General features: G+C 39.3%; 1 protein-coding gene across 1 annotated transcript in view; it reads left to right on the forward strand.

The window, feature by feature from the left end:
• Positions 1-25,633, forward strand: part of SPTA1 (spectrin alpha, erythrocytic 1) — a 63,144-nt gene that overhangs the window by 24,721 nt on the left and 12,790 nt on the right. Inside the window, exons 18-40 of the mRNA XM_046682008.1 lie at positions 558-775; positions 1,654-1,746; positions 3,503-3,640; positions 4,856-5,007; positions 5,640-5,826; positions 6,997-7,098; positions 8,099-8,190; positions 9,059-9,203; positions 10,026-10,207; positions 12,172-12,271; positions 12,386-12,583; positions 13,369-13,512; positions 14,057-14,160; positions 14,521-14,683; positions 15,212-15,343; positions 15,848-15,985; positions 16,169-16,273; positions 17,353-17,561; positions 18,991-19,111; positions 19,724-19,845; positions 20,648-20,780; positions 24,411-24,509; positions 25,209-25,371. Of these exons, the coding sequence (XP_046537964.1) occupies positions 558-775; positions 1,654-1,746; positions 3,503-3,640; positions 4,856-5,007; positions 5,640-5,826; positions 6,997-7,098; positions 8,099-8,190; positions 9,059-9,203; positions 10,026-10,207; positions 12,172-12,271; positions 12,386-12,583; positions 13,369-13,512; positions 14,057-14,160; positions 14,521-14,683; positions 15,212-15,343; positions 15,848-15,985; positions 16,169-16,273; positions 17,353-17,561; positions 18,991-19,111; positions 19,724-19,845; positions 20,648-20,780; positions 24,411-24,509; positions 25,209-25,371 (3,240 nt within the window). The remainder of the gene's footprint in view (positions 1-557; positions 776-1,653; positions 1,747-3,502; positions 3,641-4,855; positions 5,008-5,639; positions 5,827-6,996; positions 7,099-8,098; positions 8,191-9,058; positions 9,204-10,025; positions 10,208-12,171; positions 12,272-12,385; positions 12,584-13,368; positions 13,513-14,056; positions 14,161-14,520; positions 14,684-15,211; positions 15,344-15,847; positions 15,986-16,168; positions 16,274-17,352; positions 17,562-18,990; positions 19,112-19,723; positions 19,846-20,647; positions 20,781-24,410; positions 24,510-25,208; positions 25,372-25,633) is intronic.

The raw sequence follows: 25,633 nt of genomic DNA on the forward strand, positions 1-25,633 counted from the left end.
CTGCTAGTTCTGCTTGCGTTAGTCTTGCCAGAACTGCAGCCTAGGACCTGCCTCAGGCATGAACTGCGACAATCATAGGGCCTATCTCATTTTTACCCTTCTCTCGGCAGTTATAGTCCTCTGCCTATTGTCTGAAAATCATTGTATCTATAGTCTGTTCTGTTTTGTAGCTGTTTAGAGGGGAGAACAATTCCTGTAGTAATAAGTCCCTTGGGGGCAGAAATGGAAATCTGTTGAATTTCTGTTTAGTCTAGAGAATACATATTCTTGGATCTCTGACTAGTGCTACACATAGGTATTCCATTTTCAAGTCTGTATATTGTAGGCTGTAACACCCCATTCACCACCACATGTACACACCTATCCTCCATTAGTGCCTATTAGTGCTTAATCTTGCTTGCAACATTCCAATTCCCAGGAATTTAGGTAAAAAAAATGTCATATTGACTACGTGCAGCATCATTCTCATGCCTTCCTTTCTCTCTTCAATCAAAAGGATTGAAGTGTAGTGGACATTAATGAAGGTAACACTCACTTATTTTCCAACCCCTCCATAGGACACTTTGCTGCAGAAGATGTGGCCTCAAAGGTTAAGAGTTTGAATGAGAATATGGAGTCTCTCCAGGCTCGAGCTGCTAGACGGCAGAATGATCTTGAGGCCATTGTCCAGTTCCAGCAGTACCTGGCTGACCTGCATGAAGCAGAAGCATGGATTAGAGAGAAGGAACCTATTGTAGACAACACTAACTATGGAGCTGATGAAGAAGCAGCTGAGGTAAGGTGGGCATGGGAATAAACCTTGTCTAATACTCACCGAATGATACCGAATTAGATTGTAGGACAGCTACAGTTTCTGTTACATTATTTGGAGTTTCCAGTGTGATAGCCTTTGGCCTTCCTCTGCAGGGATGACCTCAGAGTTGATGGAGGTCCCAAAAGATACACTACATTTTCCTAATCCCACAGAAATCCATAGATTCCTTAGAGATTATCTAAACCTGAAAAAGCATGACTAGGGATCCGTGCCTGTCTTGGTCCCGTCCTAAACTGCCCAAACTAACCTTGGGATTTCACAAACCAACCATGGCTTTAGGATATAAGCACCTTAATTACTTTATTGAAATAAAATCAGGCAGACATGTTAGGGCAAGAAGAACGTCAAAGGTCAGAATTACACTTTATATCCATTCCTTTGTTCTGTTCATTGTCCAGTGGTAAGCTAGTATAGTATTTCACATCCATTCCTTTGTTCTGTTCATTGTCCAGTGGTAAGCTAGTATAGTATTTCACAAATCTTTGGCACTAGAAATAATTGAATTGGGCATCTAATATAATGTTAATGTTTAATCCTACAAAGTAACATTATCAGCAGTCTCCTCTTTGAGCTGGGGTGTGTTGATAAAATGCTTGTGCAATTTTGACCTTGTTTTGATTAAAGCAAAATATTGAAATTTTTGTTCATTTGACTCCTATTTGATACTTGCAAATTTAGAGTTAAAAAAAAAGAAAGAACTTTACATACAGATGGAAAGTGTCTCTTACCAGGAATTAGGACGATTGGTATAACCCGAAATAGTAGTTGAAGCACTCCCCAGGAATGCTCAGTGTTCTTCCTGTATTTGCTTCTGATGATCTTCCCATCAACAAATCCAGGCTCTTCTAAAGAAGCATGAGGCCTTTCTAGTGGATCTCAAAGCATTTGGAAACAGTATGAAAGCTCTACAGGATCAGGCAGAAGCCTTCCAGGTAAGGACTTAGGGTTGACAAGAATCACATTCCTCACCACAGAAGAAAAGGAATTCTCTTTGTTACTGATTTTTATTTCCTATAACCCAGGAAGCAATTGCAAAGAAAATGGTAAGTTTTATGATCCTTATAGGCAGGAATTGTAGCATCTTTGTAGCATGTACAGAATTTAGTAGACAAGTTCTCAATAAGTGCTATCACGTGTTCGTTAATGTACTTTTTGCTTTCCTTTTTCCTTCCTTTTATCTTTCTATTCCTCTTTCTTTCTTCCTTTCTTTATTCACATCTCTCCTTCTTATGTTTTTCCTGATTTCTTTCCTTCCTTCTTTAGTTTTTTTTATACCAACACTTATTAAAAGTCTGATACATGCAAGTATGAATAAAAATAATCCTGACTTGCAGGGAAATTACGGTATATTAGGTGATCAGAAATTTTAACAAATAAGTGCACATAATAGCTATATGAACAGGAAAAATGGTCTCAAACAAAGGAGTGTTCCGTTCTCTTGGAATAAGAATGCTCGAAGATAGGAACATTTTCATAGCTGAGACAAACCAGTTTATCTGAGTTACTTAAAAAAAAAAGGTCGTTTGCTATGCAGACAAAGATGAGAAGGGCCTTTGTAGTCAATGAGCTGTGAGTGCAAAAGCACTGAAGCATAAAATAGTCAAGCAGTTTTTGGAAACTGGAAATACAAATAGTTGAGAATATGAGAATGGCTAGGGTGCAAGGTGAAAAGGAATGTCCCAAAGAGTGACGAAGCTGGGATCAATTAAATGATACAAGTGTCTCCTGTGTGTAGTGGAAGAAAAAAGAAAAACACTTCTTACATTCAAGGAATTCTTTCTAATGAGAGGCTCTGAATTCATACACTGGGGGTAGACAAAAGACATGGACCCACATGTCAAGTCATATATATTTTTACAGAATTTCTACTCTGTGCCTTCATCAAGCTGTGCACAGAGGGTATCTAAACAAGAATGGGTGGACTTATGAATTGTACATTATGAGGAAACACAGTACTTGAAGGATATAAAATCAAAGAGATCTGCAAGGGGAGGTAAACCTTCAATCTTCAACTCCAGTCTGAAGAAGGTGTGGGTCATTACTTATGAAAGGGCTGTATATTGTGTTCATTCTTTCGGAGATAAGATGTTTGCAGGAAGTAAAAATCAGAGACGACTACACCGTGGAGAGCAGGTTGCTTGCTAAAGAGAAATACAAGATATTTGATCTCAGTTTATGTTCTCAATTTTTAAAATTCTGTGGTGTTTCCTATGTTGTAGATCACTCATCTCTAAAAAAGAAATCCCACAGTTCCTTGAAATAATAGTGTAAAGGCCTGGGGTTGGAAGGATTTTCAGTAGAAGCCCAGGAAATGGAGATGGTGTTGAGAGATAGTGGGTCTTTCACTTTCTCAAACAATTTTTTGAAATGTTGATGTGTATAATCCTTTATTACCAGCTTTAAGAACTGGTGTCTTAGAGTACTTAATATATTTCCAACAAACTACATACTTACTTGCTTACTCTCTGTTCAAACTTCCCAGCTCGTCTGTCCCCTGAGAAGTGTTGGATTGAGCAGTATCTCTGAAAACAACATATTGTGATCTCTTTGTACTGGCAGCTATGTAAGAGCTTCCAACCAGAGGCAACTCTCTCCTGTTAGGCCCAGGGACTTCCTACCACTGTTAGGCTGTACAGGAATATATTTCCAATGGGTGACTGACATGTTCTGCTTCTTGTTTTTATTCAGCAACAACAGGCTGCACCAGTGGAAGGAGCTGCTCGAGAAGTGAGGGTTATGGCTTTATATGACTTCCAGGCCCGCAGCAACCGAGAAGTCACCATGAAGAAAGGTGATGTCTTAACTCTGCTCAGTTCCATCAACAAGGTGACTTTCCTTTCTAACCTTCTTCCCACCATGTAGTTCTTCCACAGTCATCTCTCCCAACCCTCCCAGATATGTATATTTTGGCCAGCCAACATTTTTCTCTTGTTATCTCTCTTAAATAACCATAATTTACTGATTACTTTCTTTCCTCCAGATATTATGTATGATCCTGTACGCACATATCTTTTGGGATAATAATACCAGTTTTACAGTTAACCAGATGAAGACTCAAGGAGCTTAAGTAACTAGTCTAAAGACATATAAGCTATGAGGGGCAATTCTGTAATATATTTACAAGAATTATCTGTCCCTTTCTCTTTGTCTCTTTGCATGTTCCTCTTCTGTACCTGTGTTCCTAGTGATGGAACAACAATGGCTGAGGTCAAGGGAAGCTTGATCAAGGACAAGTCTTTTGTCAGCTTGATTTTCTTTAGACCTTATGTCTGTGAGAATATTGATAAAATATTGGCTAGGATTTTAACTATATTTTTCATAATAGCTCAAGTAATTTTTATATTCTAATATTAATTTATCTCCAAAAATGATTGGGAAGAAAAGAAGAGAGTTTCAGATATCGTTACTTTGAAGGCAAGTGAATTTTTTAGAGAAGCAAGATGTTTTATTATCAAATAAGCTGTGTGCCAGTGCCCACAGGCTTCTCCATTTCAGTACATTATTCTCTGAGGAGTTTAACTCTAGAGTGGTTAGTATAGCAACACTCCAAAAATACTCTGTGGGGATCAGGGGGATACTTAAACATAAAGCATTCACATAAGTGAAATTCAGGGCAACACACAATTTTCAGAGAGATGAGGAGGAGAAGTTCTTGCACAATACTGTCATACACAGCTGCTCCACCCACAAGAAGCCCAGTTCAATTCTGGCTCTGTGGGTTTTTTGTGAATTCCTAGTAGACAGAGTGCCCCATCATTAAAAGAACTGTCACTAGTTTTTGAAAACCTCAACAAAATTAAGAGTCTAACATCAAATGTCAGATTCCTCCATTTCAAAGGCTCATCTCTGCAATTCCTGAAACTCCTTATTTACCTTGTTTGTAATGTATGAAAATTATTTGCCACCCATAAGCAAAGGTTTGCTTCTCTTGGCCATTAGCCCATGTCCATGCCTAAAGACTTAGTTATGAGAGTTGAAGCCTCTCCTATTTGTAGCTTTTCCAAGAACTAAGGAAGGAGTGGGGATCTGCTCTCCTTTCAGGACTGGTGGAAGGTGGAAGCTGATGATCACCAGGGCTTTGTGCCAGCTGTCTATGTCAGGAAGCTGGCCCATGATGAGTTTCCTATGCTCCCTCAGCGGCAGCGAGAAGAACCAGGCAGCATCACCCAGCGCCAGGAACAGATTGAGAAACAGTAAGTTCTGGAGGCTGGAGAACTGGACAGTGTTTGGCCAAACATTTCCTACTGGCCAAAGACACTTCTCATGACTCTGCATCTGTTAGACTAGAGATGTCCTGCAAATTTGCAGATTTTAAGAGCTAAAAGTAAACTTAGCGTCCTTCAGATACTTCAGTTTTGATATGAGGAAAGGGAAGCCCAGAACCATTAAATCAATTGCCTGAGGTCAGACACTTAATTAAGCCACATCTTCTGACTCCCCACCTGGCATTCTTTCAAGGTTATTGAAAGGTCTTCTGACCTTCATATAAATTTTGTTTACTATACCAGGCTGTTTCATATCCAGTTGTCCACAGGCCTGTGGAACTTTCACTTACATATAATGGGGAAGGGATGTTGCCAGTCTCACTACTGGAACATTAACATTTTTATTATTTTTAGGTGGAACGCTGTGTGTATGTCTCTGTTTGTAATGCTATTTTCATTCTATCTTTATTTCCTCCTCTCCTTTACCATTCTTCAATTGATTTTTCCTTTACCTCCTTTTTGTCCCTTTCATTCTCTCCCTCTCTCACCCTACTTCTACTCTTCTGTGTTTTCTTCACTTTTTGTTCCATCTTTCCCGTTCTTTTCATTTCTCCACTCAGGTATCGCTCCCTCCTTGATCGGGCAGAAGAACGCAGACGTCGTCTATTGCAACGATACAATGAGTTTTTGCTGGCCTATGAGGCAGGAGACATGCTGGACTGGATCCGAGAGAAAAAGGCAGAAAACACTGGGGTAGACCTAGATGATGTTTGGGAGCTGCAGAAAAAGTTTGATGAGTTCCAAACGGTGAGAAAGAGGAACCTTCTCCTCTAGACAGCTTTTTAAGGATTATCATTTTTCTCTTTTATCTTATAACTCCTCTTAAGCAACTCCTTAATTTCATATTTACTAAATATCCTCCCCAAAGCCACTGACGGTTCCATATTTCACATCTTCCTCTGGGTATTGTAGATGCAAAGAGGGTGCTGAGGAAACTAGTGACCCTAACTTTGCAGCCACGGTCCCTGCCACTCCCAAATACTACTGGGAGTGCTGGTCTCCTAAAAACTTGCCCTATACTGTACTGTGTTCATGCTGATGCCCAGGTTGAGATGGGGTGTTTTGGGACTCTGTGTAAGGTCTATTTATGGGGCAGAAGTTGGGGTGAGAAGATGGGAATAACAACCTGACTTTACAGCTGGACAATTCCTAAGTTTCTGCCTACCTAAAACCCTTCCATTCTCCTATATTCTCTCAGATTCATTCTATTATCTTAACTAGCATCAGTATAAACTCCTTTTTCTTTTCTTTTTTTATGATACCTTCCAAATGGAATTCAAAGCAATAGATAGATAGATAATAAATATAGAGATAGAGATAGAGTTTATATGTGTGTGTGTGTGTGTGTGTAGTTTTGGAAAACATAAGAATGAGAAAAATAAGAGTAAAATTATAAAAGAAAACTAGGAATGAGAGTTCCATGAGAAAACTCATTGAAAGTTCATTGTATAACATAATTAAAAATATCATCACCATAGACATGGTGATGAGCCCCCTTGAGCTGTTTCTTACAAATACTTTAATATAAAGAGATTGCAACTCAGTCAGTGGTATTCTGTAGAAGGTGAAGGAGTTTATATTGGTAGGAAAGAATATTATATGCTGCAAGTATAGACACCTCTGGTGATGTAATTTAATCTGTAGTGATATTTTTAAGAAATCAAGGAAACTGTAGGTACTCCATACTCCAGGTAAATAAAAGTTTTCTTGCCAGGTTTTTGATAGCCACCAGTTGTCAGGGAGTTTAAAGGTTCTCTTACTTGTGGTAGAATGGAGTAAGGTGGTTTGTTGTGGATGGCAAGTGAAGTTAGCAATATGTTTTAATATTTAGCCAAATTGAAGGCGAGATAAGCAGACAAGTATAAAAGATTCTTGAGAAGGGGATTTACATTGCTTTGGACAAATTTTTCCATCCAGGATTTGAAGACCAATGAGCCTCGGCTGAAGGATATCAACAACATAGCTGATGATCTTCTATTTGAAGGCCTTCTAACACCAGAAGGAACTCAAATACGGAAGGTAACTAAGTTCTCCTTCCTTTTCTCCTCACTACTAGGTTGAGCTTTGGGAGTCTTCCTCTAACTTATACTCAACTTCATATTCCATAAATCAGGTAGAACATGGAGAAGGTAATGGGAACATGGAGCTGACTACAAGAAAGATCAAAGACAATAGTCCAAATAGTCCAGCCATGTAAACATTTGAGCTGATCAGAAATCCTTAAATTGCAATACATGCTCCACCTCCCCCCGACCACCACAGACACAACAAATTCATTGCTTACATACATGATACAAAGAAAATGCAGATAAAGGAGCTGTGATAGTAAGAAGGGGTTAATCAAGAAACATTACTGAAACAGATCGGCTCTGATAAAATCTGATGAAAGAAGGAGAAGAATATAGATCAGCAGAGACGGAGGAGGGGCATTCTAGACCTGATTCAGATTTGAACTTATGGTTCCATAAAAGATCTAGTGAATATTTATGCAATGTCTAGTCCAGCTCTCTGGATTGTCATAAACCAGTAAAGATGAGTTTTCTCCCTCTTTTTGTGGTAGTGGACACGGGGTAAGAGGGAGAAGGAATGTGCATAGGAACAATTTATTTATTCTCTGCAGACAGTAGGGCTCTAAGAGGCTTCTTGGTTTAGTCAATTCAGGGTGCAGAAAGCTATTATATTTCTCCTTGAGAATACCTTCTAACTACCAAGGCAACACTTTCCACTTATTTTCAGGGGTTGTGATGTAGTCTTTGTGGCAGCAAACATCAATCGCTACTCCAGGGTTGATGGCTCCATCCTGGAACATTAGTTTGGGAAGGAAAGTAATCCCTTTCTTAACTGCACTGGCATAAATGAGGCCCTAGCTCAAGCTTTCCAAGAAAGAAATAAGCTTATGTAATTTATGAAAGAAAGAACATGAAAACTATCATAATTTAAACCCCATCTAGCCTTCACACACCACAGAACTATCTGTGTTAGCTCCCTAGCTAAAATGTGATATGTTTGCCTCTTTTAGGAGTTGAATACCCGCTGGGACTCCTTGCAGCGGCTTGCAGATGAACAGCGCCAGATGCTGGGCAGTGCCCATGCTGTCCAGATGTTTCACAGGTGAGAATTTTAACCCTAAAAAGCAGTGCTGCTCTAGAACCTACTCAAAAATCCTCAAGTGTGATTACTATAGAACAGTCATAGCCATTAGTATAACCCTTCTTCCTGAGACAGGGATAGTAGGAGATCAGGTGTTTCAGGAGTACATCCCTCACTTCGCACATAGGATACTCCCAGGCAATCAACTTCAATTTTCTAGTGCCTAGGTTTGGGCCCTGGTACGTAATTAGCAGTCTATATACTTTTTCATGGTAGTGGATGAAACTTGAAGTAGAAATAAGAGGTTTAAGTAATTGTATTCCTGTACCAGAAGTAGACAGTAAAGGACAACAGACATCACATTGACTCTAACTGTTGACTCAAAAATTTTTTATGTCTGATTTCCAAATTTGTGTCTACGCTAAGAAACATATATGTAACTAAATAAGTAAACAAACATACCAACAAACAAAATGGAAACCAAACACTTTCGCTGTGTATAAATATATTTTGGAATATTCAGAAAAGGGAAAATTGAAATGTAGATGAGTCTGGTTGTTTCAAATGGCTTAAGATGGAAAGCCTTGAAACATAATAGTTAAGCATGTGGCTCTGCAATCTGGCTGCCTGGTTCAAACTTAGGCTCCACCACTTAGCAGTGGTATAACCCTGCGCAAATAGCCTCTTTAAGCTTCAGTTTTCTCATATGTAAAATGGGAACAGTAATAGTAACCATGCCTCAAGTAGTCGTTGTGAAGAGTCAATAAACCCAAGTTCTAACACGTTAAAAAAGATGGTGATGCTGTTGGTAGTGATGACTTCCTTATGAGCCCAGTTATTCTGCCTCTGGTACACATTATTACTCCTAAACTCTGTTCTTGTGTACCAGAGACGCAGATGACACGAAGGAGCAGATTGAAAAGAAGTGCAAGGCCCTCAGTGCCGCTGATCCTGGCTCAGACCTGTTCAGTGTTCAGGCTCTTCTGCGACAGCATGAGGGCTTTGAGAGAGATCTCGCACCCCTGGGGGAAAAGGTGAGACATGTGCTTCCAAGCTTTTCCAGCACTTTCCTCTTCATGTTTATTCCTATCAACACCCTCGTCCTCGGTTTTGTTCCCCAATCCTTTCTTCTTACATTTCTCTTTACCTTATTCCATACTTGTTCTTGTACACTGTCCCTAAGGCAAGGCCACTAAAAGGACATCCCCCAGGAACATTAACGTGGAGGAAAAACATATTGGAAATGAACTTTCTGTTGTCCAAGTACCTCTTCAGTGGGTTCCAAGTGACCGGAATGTACAAAAGATAGTTGGAGGCCAGCAGCCTAAGATAAACAGGAAATTGCCATACTCAGGATGACCAGAACTATGCCTGAGCATGATGCAGAGTTTCTTTCACAAGTAATTAGATGAGCTTAATCCTACTCCAACCAAAAATGAACTCCAAAACATTCCAGATACACTCTCCAGTGCTCCAGATGAACCAGAGGCATCGTGCATCTTGGCATTATCATGCAGAGCAAAAAGAAGCACAGAAAATGTCTATATTGGAAAGATGTTTGCATTAAATTCAGGACCTTTGGGTCCATAATTTGTATTGCTACTAACTAGCAGTCACTTAACCACCCTGCCTAACAGCCTTCTAATCTTAAAAAAGTATGGTAATGCCATTTTGACTGCTTCATCAAGTTATCATGTGTACCAAAGGGTTGGTGTTATTTCATAAAGTAATAAGAGGTTCTTGTACCTCACTGATGTCTATTTGAAGAGTGAGCACCACTAAGGCTCAGGTTGATTCTTTTGCTAGAATTTAGGCATGACTCTAGGCTGATTATCAGAGCTCTTGCATCTTCCCAGGTGACTGTACTGGGGGCAACAGCAGAGTGGCTCTGTGAGGCCCACCCAGATGCCATTGATGACCTGAATAAGAAGCGAATGGAGCTGAATGAGGCCTGGGACAACCTGCTGGGGTGTACAAAGGATCGTAAGGAGAATCTAAATGAGGCCCAAAAATTCTACCTCTTCCTCAGCAAGGCCAGGTAAAGCTCAAAAGGAAGAGCTCCACCAGGTGGGGTGGGCAATTTTCATGTCTAGCCTCTGAGTAGAGCTTCCAGGAGCAGTCCCGGTATGGGTACTCTTCACTGCTGGATTTGGTGGGCACCTTTCTGTCCAGATCTCACCTCTGGTTAGGCACAAAACTCCCAGGTTCAGTACTTTAAGCCATAAAATACTGAGGTTTGAAGAAATGTAATCCCTTCTAGGCCAATTAAGTAAGCTTCTACAGAGTGCATACTATATGATGTGTTCTGTCAGGAGTTGTAGGAGGATACAGGGGTTTTCATTTTATTAGAGAGAGAGAGAAGGATACAGATAACCATGGTAGAACATAATACAACCCAAACATGCATCCTAACAAATATATGGATCTACACAAAGACACAAGGAGAAGAAATGTGCAGCATGTCTGTGAAGTGAGAGCAGCTGGAGCACAGTGTTTGTGTGTCAGAGGGGTAAGGAGAAGTAGCAGGAGAGAAATTTAGAAATGTTGAGATGAAATCCTAGAGAATTTTCAATGTCTTACTAAAGAGTCTAGACCTTTTCACAGTCTAGCAAATACATACTTTATCTGTGGAACAATTCCCACATTCTGTCCCATAGTATCAGTCTGCTAGGAGGAGAATTTAGGATTGAGGGTTCAGAAAGTAGTAGCTCACAATGCAATACTTTTGAAGAAAAAAACGAGTCAAATTTTGGCAAATGATTTTGGTTGCACTTGGCAACCCCTTTCCCAATACACCATCTCTGGAAAGCTATAGTTTTTCACACAGTATAAATAAACAACGTCCATACTCATTCCCCAAAAGCATATAAATGTGCATATATCCCTGTATATACAGAGTCTATCTGGACTTCAGATTCCAAATTAAAGGCCGCCTCTTTTCCTTTATAAAGTCACACTTTTCAATCTTGGAAAAGTAATAATCCCACTCACAGAGCAACTCTAATATCTTATTTTACCTCTTTATGACACTTTTGCTTTTCAGGGTTTTTTTTAGTAGGTATTAGTGTCTAAATTTTGTTTGCTTTTTTCTTTCTTTTAATCTAAAGCGTGAGCTCCTAGAAGACATAAATATGTCTTTTTCACAATGTTTGCTAGCTGGTAAGCACCAACAAAACTTAGTTGTTTGAATAAGTGAATAAAACAGTTTACAAAAGAGGAGACTTTTCTGCCCTAGAGCTCATGATTCCTATTTAGCATCAAGAGTAGGGCACTCTTTATGAGATGCTTAATTTGGCCATCATATATAATTTTAACTCAATGCATGGTTATTTGACATTTACCCTCTAGTGAGGATGGACCTTAGCCCTCCTTGTCTAACATCTTGATGTCTAAAAGAGTAGGAAATAGGCCCTGATTTAGGTAACAACATAGAGTGTCTGTGTGTGTGCATGTGTGTGCATGTGTGAGTGTGTGTGTGTGTGTGTGGTGGGCAGAAGCATGTGCTGGATTCTATTGGGAATAAAAGGAAGAGGAAGGACTTGTCTTCCTTTAGATTCCATAATAAGATGATCTTTAAATCCAAGAATCCACTTTAAATGAACAGGAATAATTAAGAGTAATGGAATATGTACTGGTCCAGAATTCTAGTGTCTTGGTTCTAGTTCGGATGTCTTGTAGTTATATCACACAGATGAATCACTTACCTTCTGTCAGCTGACTCCCTCATCTCCAAAATGGAAGAAAAATAATTCTCAGAATTCTATACAAGATCATTACAAGAATTGAAAGAGATAATATATGTGAAGAGATTTTTCAAATGCAAGGGGTTGCTACTGTTGTCAGGCAATGAAAATAACAAACCTAAGATCTGTGAAGTTTATAAAGCCAAATAGAAAGTGTTAATCTGGAAATGTTTTCTAGAGAGGAAAAAGCCCAAGGACAGACAGCCCTGTAGCAAGTTGCAAGGTTTTCTTGTCACTCTCAACATTTCTATTTCTCTAGGGACCTACAGAATTGGATCAGTGGCATTCATGGCATGGTATCATCACAGGAGCTGGCTGAAGATTTAATTGGCACAGAGATCTTGATAGAGCGACATCAGGTATGGCTACAAAAGTCATAGCCACTGATCACATGACCTCACAACCATCCCTCACTTAACAACTTTGGTGAGATGTCATTGGCCTCACCAGTCTCCTCCTCATTTTTCCCACAGGATCATCATGCTGACATGAATGCCAAGGCTCCCACCTTCCAGGACTTAGAAGATTTTGCTACAGAACTTATAATCAGTGGTCACCATGCCAGTCCTGAAATTGAAGAAAAGCTTAAAGCTGTCAGGATAGAGAGGGATGATTTGGAGAAAGCTTGGGAACAACGCAAGAAGATGCTAGATCAGTGTCTGGAATTGCAGGTACAGGAAATTCCTAGGCATTAAGCAGGATTGGCCTCAGTCTGTTCTGTCTATGAAATTTTACATGGTTAGTACTGGCACTCATTTCACTGGACTTCTCCTCCTATAAATGCAAGGATGTCTCTTGACTATCTGACATTGCATTCTCTGCTTTGTAGCTTGATCATTTGATATTCTTTGCTCCTATCTCTATTAGAAGTGCCAAATAAAATAAGAGGGAGTCCTGGGCATGAAGTGGGGTTATTATAATTTATTTATTGATTGACAGTTTGATTGATTGATTTTTATTGAGAACCTACTCTGTGCAGGGCCCTGGGAACACAAAAGTTGGTAGGATTTTCCATTTTCTTAAGAAGATAAATTATACATGTAGAAAGATCATCCTAGTACAGTAAGATGACTATTAATAAAACAAAATGTATGAATGTTTTGAGGCTAAAGAAGAGGGAGTGATTAACGTTTTTGAGAGAAGGAAGTAAGAGTGTCACAGACTACTCTGAAGCATAGTGTTTACCAGAGTCTTAAAGAAATAACCAGCCAATATTCACCAGATGTAGGATATGGGAAATAACACCCCAAGAAAGGAATATAGCTTATATAAAAATTGTGTTTTCAGGTAAGAGTAAAAGGTCAAGTATAGCTAAGATTCATGGTATGAATGCTTCTTGGAAGAATATAAGCACCACTTAGAGGATTTCTTATATAATATCAAAGGAGAGGGTGAGATAATTTCCTCTGTCCCCTTGGAATGATATATCATATACCTCTACCTTCATTCCCCATAGTTGTTCCAAGGGAACTGTGATCAGGCTGAGAGCTGGATGGTGGCACGTGAGAATGTCCTGAGGTCAGATGATAAAGGTTTCTTAGACAGTCTAGAGGCCTTGATGAAGAAACGTGATGATTTGGACACAGCAATCACTACCCAGGTAATAACAAGTAATACAAGAGTTCCAATAATAACTGTTAGTAATAATAAGAGAAATCTTACATGAGTCTTTAGTTTTATGATTTATAAGTATTTTTATTCCCATTTACTTCTTACAGAAAAGTTTGAGGTAGGCAGGGCAGCTTGACACTGTGTCTTAGTCTTGTCGAAGACATAATGTGGCATTGAAATTTCTTACTTTAAGTTCAGCCTTTTAAAACCCAACTTTTAGAATTGGAAGTGACTTTGCGTGCTGTCTATTCCAATATCCCACCCAAGGCAGGAAGTGGGATATTGGCCATGGGAAGTGTGTGTTCTTTAAGGAATTCAGTACTACACAAGTAGCCCATCTCAGAATCATTATCAATGTTTCTCCTCTTGTTGAGTTGAAAGCCACCTCCTTGTAAGGTGTTTACCCTTTGGCCTGGTTTTGTTTCCTTTCGTCTAGCCACAAAGAATATCTCTGCTTTTTTCCAGGAGGGGTCAGGGTTGCAATAAGGGCATCATCTCCAGCCACCTGGGCTTTTTATTTTTCCCTTGTCTAGGAAAAGAAGATCACAGAACTAGAACATTTTGCTGAACGGCTCATAGCTGATGACCACTATGCCAAGGAAGAGATTGCTGCTCAGCTCCAACATGTGCTAGACAGGTCAGACCTGAGAAATTGTTTTGTGAGCTATAGAAAGATGTAGCAAAGTGCTCTCTTTGCTAGCATTAAGGATTGGGGTAACACTGAGTTCTTCTTATTTCTAGATGCCTAAAACTATCTTGAAACTTTAGAAAACTTTCTGACTTCATAAAATAAAGACAGAGAAGTTACCTTAGAAATTACCTGGCTTAGCCACTGTGTTTATACTTGAAAATGATGAAATGATGTTATACATAACATATAAACATATAAATAATGAGAGGAGAAGGAACAAGTTGGAAAATGGGAAGATTCATGGATATGGTATCAGAGTTTGGGAGAAGGGTAGAGAGCAGAGAGTGATCTGGCCACCTCCTCCAGGTGGAAGGCACTAAAAGCACAGCTGACTGCTGAGCGGATGAAACTCGGCGACTATGCTGACCTGAAACAATTCTACCGTGACCTTGAAGACCTGGAAGAATGGATCAGCAGTATGCTGCCCATAGCCTATGATGAATCCTACAAAGACCCCACCAACATTCAGGCAAGTTCAAAATAGGAATCTTGGAAAACTTCAGCATACCCAGATTGTTGGATGATTAGCCATCTCCCTATACTGAATATTTCTTTAACTGTTGAGGCCACTGTCTGTGACCTCAGGGACTTCTGAGGCAAATGGGGAGCAGGTCTTCAGAAGTCATTATCGGGACTGGCTCAGTGGTGCAGAGGTTAAGTTTGCACATTCTGCTTCGGTGGCCCAGGGTTCACCGTTTTGGATCCCAGGAGTGGACCTACACACCAATTGTCAAGCCATGCTGTCTGTGGTAGGCATCCCACATATAAAGTAGAGGAAAATGGACATGGACGTTAGCTCAGAGCCAATCTTCCTCAGCAAAGAAAAAGAGGAGGATTGGTAGCAGATGTTAGCTCAGGGCTAATCTTCCTTAAAAAAAAAAAAAGAAGTCATTATCACTTTGGTTATGATAGAACACTAACTCTTCTTTATAAACAGAATTTACCTTATCTTGCTTCTCTAAATAAGATGGCAATTTAGTTTCTGCTTTCCCTTCAGAGGAAATACCTGAAGCACCAAACCTTTGAAAATGACGTCTATGGCCAAGCTGAGCATGTGAACCGAGTCATCAACATGGGGAATTCCCTGATTGAGCGGCGGGCATGTGATGGCAAGGAAGAGATCGTGAAGGTAGGGATTCTGCTTAAGATGGGTTGGGGGCTACAAAGGCACAGGAAGAGAAATTTTTTACTTTTCAATGTTTTCATGTATAGGGATATGAAAGATGTTCTGTTAATAGTCTTCCCTCTGATTGTTGCACAAAGAAGGAGGAAAACAGTGATGCTCAGATCCTATCACTGCAATCATAGTCAGTACCAAGAACTCCAAAAAAGCTTTAGACTTAATTCCTAAGTATTATGCTTGTTTTACATTTTCTATCCCTACTGCCAAAAGTTTTCTGGCATTCAGACATCAGTTGCCGTAATCAGCCCAGGACCCTTTCTTCAAATTTTTTCCTAACATTTCTTGTTGTTTTCCTAGATTAAACATAAATTATTTAAAATGTATGACATTCAAGTACTGGCAGATTTTGACTAGTACCTTACTCCAGAGCCGTCCTACATTATCCTTTCAAGTTGTCATAGGACCCAGGATCCTAAAAACTATAATGACCCCTCAATTTCTTTGGGTTAGGGTCAATTGGAAGAGCTGCAGAAACACTGGGATGACCTGTATACAAGAACAATTGACAAAGGAGAGAAGCTCAACGAGGCTAGTCGCCAACAAAGGTTCAACACAGGCATCCGAGACTTTGAGTTCTGGCTCTCAGAGGTGATTGCACCTGGAAATGGTGGGGACATGGGAGCTACTGAATACTTGTCAGATAAATGGATTTATGCATGAACAGTTTGCTTGACTCTTCATGGGAGAAGTTTGAGGGCATAGTTGCTAATCTTGTTCTCCTTAAAGATAGTTTTCATCTGGAAGCTTTATTGCTTATTCTTCCATTCCCAGGCAGAGACACTGCTGGCCATGAAAGATCAGGCAAGGGACTTGGCATCTGCAGGAAACCTGCTCAAGAAGCATCAGCTATTGGAAACAGAGATGTTGACCCGAGAGGTAAGTGGTGCTGCAATCCAAGTCCTCTGGGAGGAATGGAAATGTTTCTGATTTTCCTCTCTTCTATCTTAAGAGATAGTTTAAGAACATAGCCTTGCAAAACTGACCTTAGTGTTCTCAGCCAGCAGTTATAACCACGTCAAACACATGCATTGCAGAGTTGTTGCAACAGTCACTGTTAACCAATGATTGTTAAACTATAGATTCTAAGACTCCAGGAAGTGTATCCTAAAAGCTATCTTTTTAAAATTTTTTTACTGATGCATGCATATAAACTCACCGTCACCCAAAGCCACATATTTCACCTGTCTTTGAAAGAAAATGGAAGTTTATTTCATAGAATCAGAGAGAAAAACAATAAAATCAGATGGGGATGTATGCGGTAAAGTTGAACTACATATAAACTCTGGAAAGTCTATGGAGAATTCTAGTTGCATTCAAATGTCAAGCAGAGATTTGTCCCATGAACAGTGGTAAACATGCTGGCAGGTGTTAATTTTATACAGGAGGATTTTATGTTATCAGTTTTATTTGGTGATACAGATACAGAAAGGACAAGAAGCCTAAGTCATTCTAAGTGCAAGATTTCAGGTCTTGATGATATTCCCTGTGACAGCAGGCAGAATTAGAATGAAAACAGACACAGAAGAGGCTGGGTTTGCTCTGTGCCCAGTCTAAGAACGTTACCAATAGAGTAGTTCTTGTTAAATATTTCAGCCAATCAATCTACATCAAATTCAGTACTGTGAAGAAGACGGTCCTGTTTGGGGACAGTGTGCTTACCCACCAAGGTGTTATTTTCTAGTTGAGGAAAGGAAGCAAATATATGGGAAACCATCAGAAAGAAGAACAGGACACAGAAGGACAAATGTGCAGCTTGAGTAATGTAGTCACGCTATCTATATCGTCCTCTGAACTTGGCCTTATCCAATGAGTTAAAAGAGCATAAAATCAAATTCAATATCTTTGAAAACAATCTATTTGACCCAGTCTTTGAACTTGAGCCAGCAGTGGTTAAAGTCAAGGATCTACTTAATGCCTGTACTAATCTATTCACTGAGTGTACTGGGACTTTCTAGGATGCACTCAAGGACCTGAATCAGCTGGCTACGGATCTGCTCTCCAGTGGGACATTCAACGTTGAGCAGATTGTGGAGAAAAGGGATAATGTCAACGACCGCTTCCTGAATGTCCAGAACTTAGCAGCTGCACACCATGAGAAACTGAAAGAGGACTATGCCTTGTTCCAGTTCTTCCAAGACCTGGATAATGAGGAATCCTGGATACAGTATGTACTGCCAACTCATGTTGTGTGAATAATCCAGAATAGATAATCTACCAAACATGTTCTTATTTGATGCTGAAATGAAATATATAATCGTTTCTTGCAGTTGGTATTACTTCTTAATCATGTGTGCCTTAGCCTAAAGTTAACATTGGTTTTATTTTACCCAAATTCTCTCACTGGATGCAGGCAGAGGGAGACAAGCGTGGATGCAGTGGGCAATGGTTCACATAAGTTCTGGGAACAAAAGGAATGTTCTAGACAATTCATAGAATGTGTAATGCTCATGAAGATAGGTGGGCATTTACAACTTACTAGGCTGACGAGATCACTGTTGTTATTCTTTCTGTATCCTGTGTATCTTTTGTGACACCAAACTGGACACTGTACAGAGAATGTTACATGGTACCTGCTATAGTTTCATTACTGATTCTATTTTTTATTTTTTTGAGTAAGATTAGCCCTGAGCTAACATCCACTGCCAATTCTCCTCTTTTTGCTGAGGAAGACTGGCCCTGAGCTAACGTCCCTTCCCATCTTCCTCTACTTTATATGTGGCATGCCTACCACAGCATGGCTTAACAAGCAGTGCATACATTCGTACCTGGTGAACCCTGGGCCTCCAAAACAGAACATGTGAACTTAACCACTGTGCCACCTGGATGGCCCCACTAATTCTATTTTTGCTGTAAAAAATACGATTGAGAAAATCTTAGTAAATCAAATTATTTTCTCTACATCTCATTAAGCTTGCCTCATCATGTTCCTCTTCTACAAACCCGATGATTCTTACTAGTAATCAATGAATTAGAGGGAAGCACTGTACATAGGGCAGCAAGCAGGACATTTTGGAACTTTTTAGAAACAGTAAGATAATACTACTTTGTCTGTGTAGTGTTTGGTTGTGCTTTGTGGTGCTGGTCAAATATTTTATGCTCGGAACCAACCCACCTGCCATGACTTCTAGAGCGTCAGCTCTTTACACCCATTCTACCTAAACTCATTATTGATATTAACGGCCAAAAATAATAAAAGCCATGAAGGTCATATATGTACATGTGTTTCTTTATATATGTGTATGTGTGTGTGTAATTTTCACTTTTTGTTTTGGAAAGAAAAATATTAGTGTATGTTCTTGACCAAAGACAGAAAGATACAGAGTTAGACAGGAAGAGGAACTAATGGGAAGGCTATTATGGCTGTGCATATCATGGAGATTAGTATGTTATTTTAATTTGTATGTATTGGCATAAGTCAGAAATTTCACTGAAAGCCTCTGGCACTAATTATCTTTGTGGTTATTTTCACCAGAATGTTCCAGAATTTACCACCTCCCCACCCCTAGCCACACATACACTCTTAGAAAACAATTGTTCCAGGATGACCTCAGATGTCTAAACTCTAAATTTTTTGTTTTCTTCCTTGGTCCCAGGGACAGGTTGAGTCGAGTGAGCTCCGAGGACGATGTGAAGGATCTGCTGGGGGTTCAGAACCTAATGAAGAAGCACAAACGCCTAGAAGGGGAACTGGTGGCACATGAACCTGCCATCCAGGTATGAATAGTCAAATATGAACCTGGAAAGACATAGATAGTCAGAGATAGTAGACCTTCTTGGGCAAATAGGATGAGGCTACAAAATGTGAAGGGGCAGGCCAAGGTCACACAGAAAGTCAGTCATAGAGTTCATAAGTGTTCTCTTCTCCTTCACAATTTGTCTCCTTGAATAGAAGATTTCTGCACAGGAACCTGTGCTCTTCCCTGGATGGAGCACTCTTATACTTCAGGGCACCGTTGTTGACAATTGGGATGCAGGTTGGGCCATCTGGAAAAGCTGTACTTGAGCCAAGCCATATGGGAAGAAGGCAACTCTGGGTCTGGTTTGGCAGCAGGATCAGCCTGCGACTGTGAATAATCCATAAAGCAGATCATGGAGAGTAGCCCAGTGTAAACACCGAGAGATTGGTCCAAATACTGGGGGAAGTTTAGCATGATAGATCTTGTTGCAACTTTCTTCACTTTTCCAAGATTTTCAGGACAACCCTAAGTACCACGGAGTTTAGAAATGATCTGGAGGGTAGGAAGGACTAGATACTTTGCCAGAGAACTATGACTAAATGGGGAGAGACTGTGGGATAATGCAACATGGAGGGGGTGTGTTCTTCAGAATGTGCTGGATATGGCAGAGAAGCTAGGTGACAAGGCTGCTGTGGGACAAGAAGAGATCCAAAAGCGACTTGCTCAGTTTGTTGAACACTGGGAGAAGCTCAAAGAGTTGGCCAAGGCTCGGTGAGTTTGGGGATAGGAGGTTCAGTTCTCTTCCTGGGTTGTAGGTATTGAATGCAGCATTGACTTCTCTCCCCAACTACACATCTCTATTTATCTTCTAAGTCACTGCTCAAATGCCACATCATCCACGAAGCTTTCCCTCATTTCTCCAAGGAAAAAGTGATTACTGCTTGTGTTCTGAATATACCTCTACTCCTGCACTTACTTGTGGCTGTCTTTTATCATTGTTACCCTGCAGATGCTATACTTCATACAGGGTTATTCTCCCCATGTCTGTTTTACTTAAATATGTCCTTAGTTTTAGCATTGCATGCAGCACTTCATAATGTTTCCCTTAGAGCCATATGCCCAATTAGAACCATATAGGCAAGAAGAATAATTTCTGCCTGTAATTTCATGCTTGTTGGCAGTAGGAAGACATATTTTTCTGGGGAATAAAAGAGAGATTCTAGCATTTTATGATACTTTCATTGTATAAGAAGAACGGCGGTGCTCAGAGTAGAGACACTGCTTCACTGCTGTTATTCTCCAATTATGAAATCTTGACATTTTGGTTTGGACAAGGTTTCCTTCCCCCAACAAAGATTCCTAGAGAGTAGATGATGCCACAAAACTGGACTTCTGGGGGCAAGGGTCTCCCCCTTGTCACAGGAGCTCAGCACTGCTGACCAATAGGCACATGTCAGATTGTTCTGTGGCCCAGATCAACTGTGTCCGCCTTGTGAGATTGTGCTGCTCTGCTACACTCCCACTGCCTACTAATTTCTTCTTATCCTTACTGGGGCTTACTGCCCTGTTATAGAGGGCTTCAACTGGCAGAGTCTCTAGAATACTTGCAGTTCAAGGAGAATGCTAAGGAGGAGGAAGCTTGGATCCGTGAAAAGGAAGCTATCGTTGCCCAAGGGGAGTCTGGAGACACATTGGCTGCTACTCAGGTGAGCAACAGGCTGAATGGATCAATTTTCTTCTCTTTAATTTGAATCTTTTCTTAAGTAGCTCATGTTTTCACCTGGGAAATTATAATATTTTTCCTTGTGGGAGAAGATGATGGAAATACTGCTAATTCTACCAATTTTAAATATGAAAAATCAAGGTCCAGAGATGTAAGTGACTTGCCCAAGATCATGGAACCAATCAGGTGTGAACGCAGGGCTGAAAGCTTAATCTATGCTTTGTGCTCTCTCTGTGAGTTAAAGTCTTTCCTTATACTGACAGATTTCCTAAGATTCTCTCAAATGCTAATGTTGCACTGAATTGGAAAAATTCTTATGTCTGGCCATTGGTGGTAGTTTGTAGAAAATATAACTTTAGAAGGGTTTGGTGCGTAGAGTATTTACACAATTTAAAGATACTTTTAAATACAGGATTCAGTTTCCCAGTAAAGTAATGAACAAGTTTTCAGTGTGATCTTGAGTTAAGGTGGATTTTTACAGCTTTTGAGAGAAGGATTATAATATAATACTGTTTCGGGACCTTGAGAACTGTGCCCACTAGCCTTAAAACTTGGAGATTTACCAAGAATTCTTTGTGGAGATTAATTCACTTTTATGAGATGTTGTAAGGAAAGGCCTAAACTGGCGAAAGAAAGCTTAAAACCTGAATAGCATATAATTCAAACTAACAAGTCCTCTTATTTGGAAAGTCTTCTGTCACATGTGCACACCACTGTACATTTTCAAGCAGTTTAAGGTTTCATATCAAACACTCTCAAAGGCTTCTCCTTTTTAAAATTAAGCTTTTTATTTTGAGAATTGTAGATTCACATGCAGTTGTAAGAAATAATACAAAGAGGTCCCATGTACATATTATCCAGTTTCCTCCAATGGCAACATCCAGCAAAACTATAATACCATGTTACAACCAGGACATTGACATGGATGCAGTCAAGATTCAGACCATTATCATCACCACAAGGATCCCTCATGTTTTTTTTATAGCCACACCCACTTTCTTCCTGCCTCTACCCATTCCTTAATCCCTGACAACCACTGATTTGTTCTGCATTTCTATAATTTCATCATTTCAAGAATGTTACATAAGTGAAATCATACAGTAGGGAACTTTGGGGGACTGGCTTTTTCACTCAGCATAATTCTCTGGTGATTCATTCAGCTTATCGTGTGTAACAATAGTTCCTTCATTTTCATCGCTGAGTAATATTTCATGGTATGGATGTACCATGGTTTAATCATTCACCTGTTGAAGGATATTGTTTCCATTTCTTGCCTATTATGATGTCTCACTGTGGTATTAATGTGCATTTCCCTAATGGCTAGTGATGTTTAATGTTATTTTATGTGCTTATTTGCCATCTGAATATTTTCTTCAGTGAAATATATTGTCATGTCTTTTGCTCATTTTCTAGTTGGATCATTTCTTTATTTGTTTAACTATAGAAGGAAACTTAAGAGTTCTTTATATGGATTGTGCTTTTGTATAATGTCTAAAAATTCATTACCTGGTCCTAGATCACAAAGATCTTCTCCCATGCCTTTTTCCAAAAGTTTAGAGATTTACATTTTAATTTTAAACTCATCATCCATTTTGAGCTCATTTTCATCTGATATGAGACATAGGTCAAGGCTAATTATTTTGCCCACAAATGTCCAATTGCTCTAGCACCTTTCATTGAAAAAGCTTTCTTCTTACTGCAGAAGAATTGCTTTCATACTTTTTTATATTATTATATTTGAAGTGAGTTTTTTGTAGAAAGCATATAGTTGGGTCAAATTTTTAAATCCACTCTACCAATCTCTGTCTTTTAGTTAGTATATTTAGACCATTACATTCAAAGTCTCATTTTAATAAGTTTTAAAACTGACATACAAATACCAATAAAATGCTTTATAAGAACTTATTGCTAATAATCCTCATGAGTTACCTTAAGATATCTATCTAGATAGTCCTTCTACGTCCTCATTCATGAAGAAAAAATTGACTTTCTGCATTTTTAGTTTCCTGGGCCCATACATGTTGGCTAAGATGAGAAAAGAGAGTTTATTTAATATTGAATTTAGCTTTGCTTCCAATTACCTCATCTTCTCCTTAAATAAAGAGACTTTATTTCATTTATTATATAAAAACACACATATATAAAAATGGCTAAATCAGACAGTGTTTTATTGTGTATCATCTGACCAATCATCATTTACCATTTCTGCATAAATATGAAAATAATAAAATCATAAAATATAATGTAGCACATCTTGTATTAAAAGGAATAACCATCTTATTTTAATGCCTAAGAACACCATGTGTTAGAAATTCCTTTATTTTCAAAATGTGATAGTTAAAAACTATATTAGTCATACAAAATCCATTTCTTCCCTTAGCCTGGATTAGCATGTGGTGTAGAAGAAAAGAATGGGTGGGATGCCTTTATGACAGGAGGAAGAAAGTCAGCAGTGGTAGCAGTGGTAGCTGTGGATGGTAGTGGTGGTGGTGATGGTGGTGAGGGCTGGTATAAATGACACTTAGGAAAATACAACAAAAGATGGAAAAGTACTACTTGTCATGCTTCCTCCTCACCCCTTTCTCCATCCTACCAGCTACACAGACATCATGGTTCCAGAGAGCAGTTAGAAACAGAGAAGATTTGGAATGATTTTCAAAGACAGCTCAATGCTTTACCTTCCTTTAGGATCCATTCTTAGTATAGGATGTTCTTGATATTTTTCTGCTAGATACAATGTTTCATTCAATTATACAAGTTTCAATGTGGAGAAATCCTTATACATGACCTTGATCAACACACTCATTCCAAAATCCAGAAAAGCTTAAGTTCACATTGTAGGGGAGGAAGACATTTCCTTTACCCACTCTAGGTCCTGCTGACTAGGCTAAGAATTAAATTCACAGGAGACAGAATAACAGGAGAAAATTAAACAAAGCTTTATAACATGTATACGTGGGAGAGACTCAGGAAAACTGACCAACTCACCAAAATGGCAAATGTTCTCATCTTAAATACCATCTTCAGCTACAAAGGAGGATGTTTGGGTGGGGGGGAGTCAGTTATGGGAGATCACCAGAAAAGCACAGTAAACAAGAGTAAGGTTATTATGCAGATTTAAGTCCTTGCCTTCCTCATTGATAAGAGTTTCTAAAGATAAGGTCATCCCCTCTTCTTCCTGGTGGAGAGAGGGAGACACCTTTCCAGATGGAGATTTCCTTTACAAATGTAAATGTCTCTTAACAAAGGGTAACTTCTACTTTCCAGAGTTCCTCTCATGTCTGCAGTTTTTAAAAGTAATCAGCCCAAAATAATCCTCATCCCAAAGAGACATATCTTGGGGTGGCCAATTCCAATCCCCCACAACATAGTAAGTTAGAAGGAGTGTCACTTGAATTCCTGTGACTGTTTTTTTTTTTTTTCTTTCTGTAAAGATTGTCCTTTTTGGCAAGTGAAGAGTTATGGGAAAAGAATTTAGTGGAGATGTACAGGAAGAAGTGGACACTCACCAATTCTGCCAAGTTAGCTGAATGGCATCAAAGGGACTCAGAATATGGGTGGGATGGATTGTTCAGCCTTGCATGCTTTGATTCTCACTGACTCATTTACTCAGAGCTTGCTAAAGAAGCATGAAGCATTGGATAATGACTTTGCTGTCCATGAGACCAGAGTGCAAAGTGTGTGTGCTCAAGGAGAAGACATCCTGGGCAAGGTGAGTGCCTCCAGGGATTCTAGGTCAAATCATCATTTTCAAAAAGGGATTGGCACAAATATAGAATCATGAGCAGTGCTAAAAGCATACATAAAACTTTAACAATTTCTTCCTGGCTGTCTTTGTTGCTGTTGTCAGCAAATAATTATCTGTTCAATTCCTGTTTTCTGGAAATTCTTTTTTCAAGTTCTTATAGGTACACCTTTCAAATTTTCTTAAATCCTTTGTTGATACTCTTACTATGTGCAGAATGTGGCATTTATAAAGATCTTATCACTTGCTTTGGTTATTGAGTATTATAAGAATGTGAAGACATTTCTTTGTGAGGCTTTATGGAGGAATACCACTAGAAACCTCTTCGTAGTTTGAGAATCATTCTTTTATTTAAATGCTTGCTTTTGCAAACTCTCATTGATCAAAGTGATATACAAAAAAGCCTAAGCAGAGACAACTCCAGCTAAAAACATCACACTTCTGTGGGCAAACGTGAGAAGATTGTCCAAATGCTGGAATGGAAATGACCATCTTGGACATGGATGAATAATATAATAATTACACTAGACCTAGAGAAGATTAATTATATATTTGGAATGAGAGAGATGAGAGCTTTTTAATCGTACTAAAGAATTCACATTTCTAGCCCTGGATGCTCATCAATATATCTGTCTCTCTCCTTCTCTCCTCAACCTTGTTTTGCAGGAGGGAAGTCATCACAAGGAGAAGATTTCTGCCAAGATATATGCTCTCAATGAAAAGGCCCCTTCTCTGGCCAAGGCAATAGCTGCCAGGAAGTCACAGTTAGAAGATGAATATGCCTTTCAGCAATTTAATTGGAAGGTTGACGTGGTAGAAGCCTGGATAGGTATGATGTATGAGGGGCCTTAGGTTTGAGAAATGCTGCTAAATTTTATTTATAGAATGTTTCCTGGGGCTTTCTCACTTACCTTGAAAAAGAGAGAGGCTTTCTTCATCACTCACTCTATCCTTTCTGGACACAATTACACTCATGTACACACACACACACACACACACACACAGAAACATGCTGATGGGATGACTAAGTACCATAATACCAAAAAACACAAACACATTTATTGGGAATTGGTGATGTCGTATGTGATATA

Source organism: Equus quagga, chromosome 13, assembly GCF_021613505.1.
Source record: "Equus quagga isolate Etosha38 chromosome 13, UCLA_HA_Equagga_1.0, whole genome shotgun sequence".
Classification (NCBI taxonomy): domain Eukaryota; kingdom Metazoa; phylum Chordata; class Mammalia; order Perissodactyla; family Equidae; genus Equus; species Equus quagga.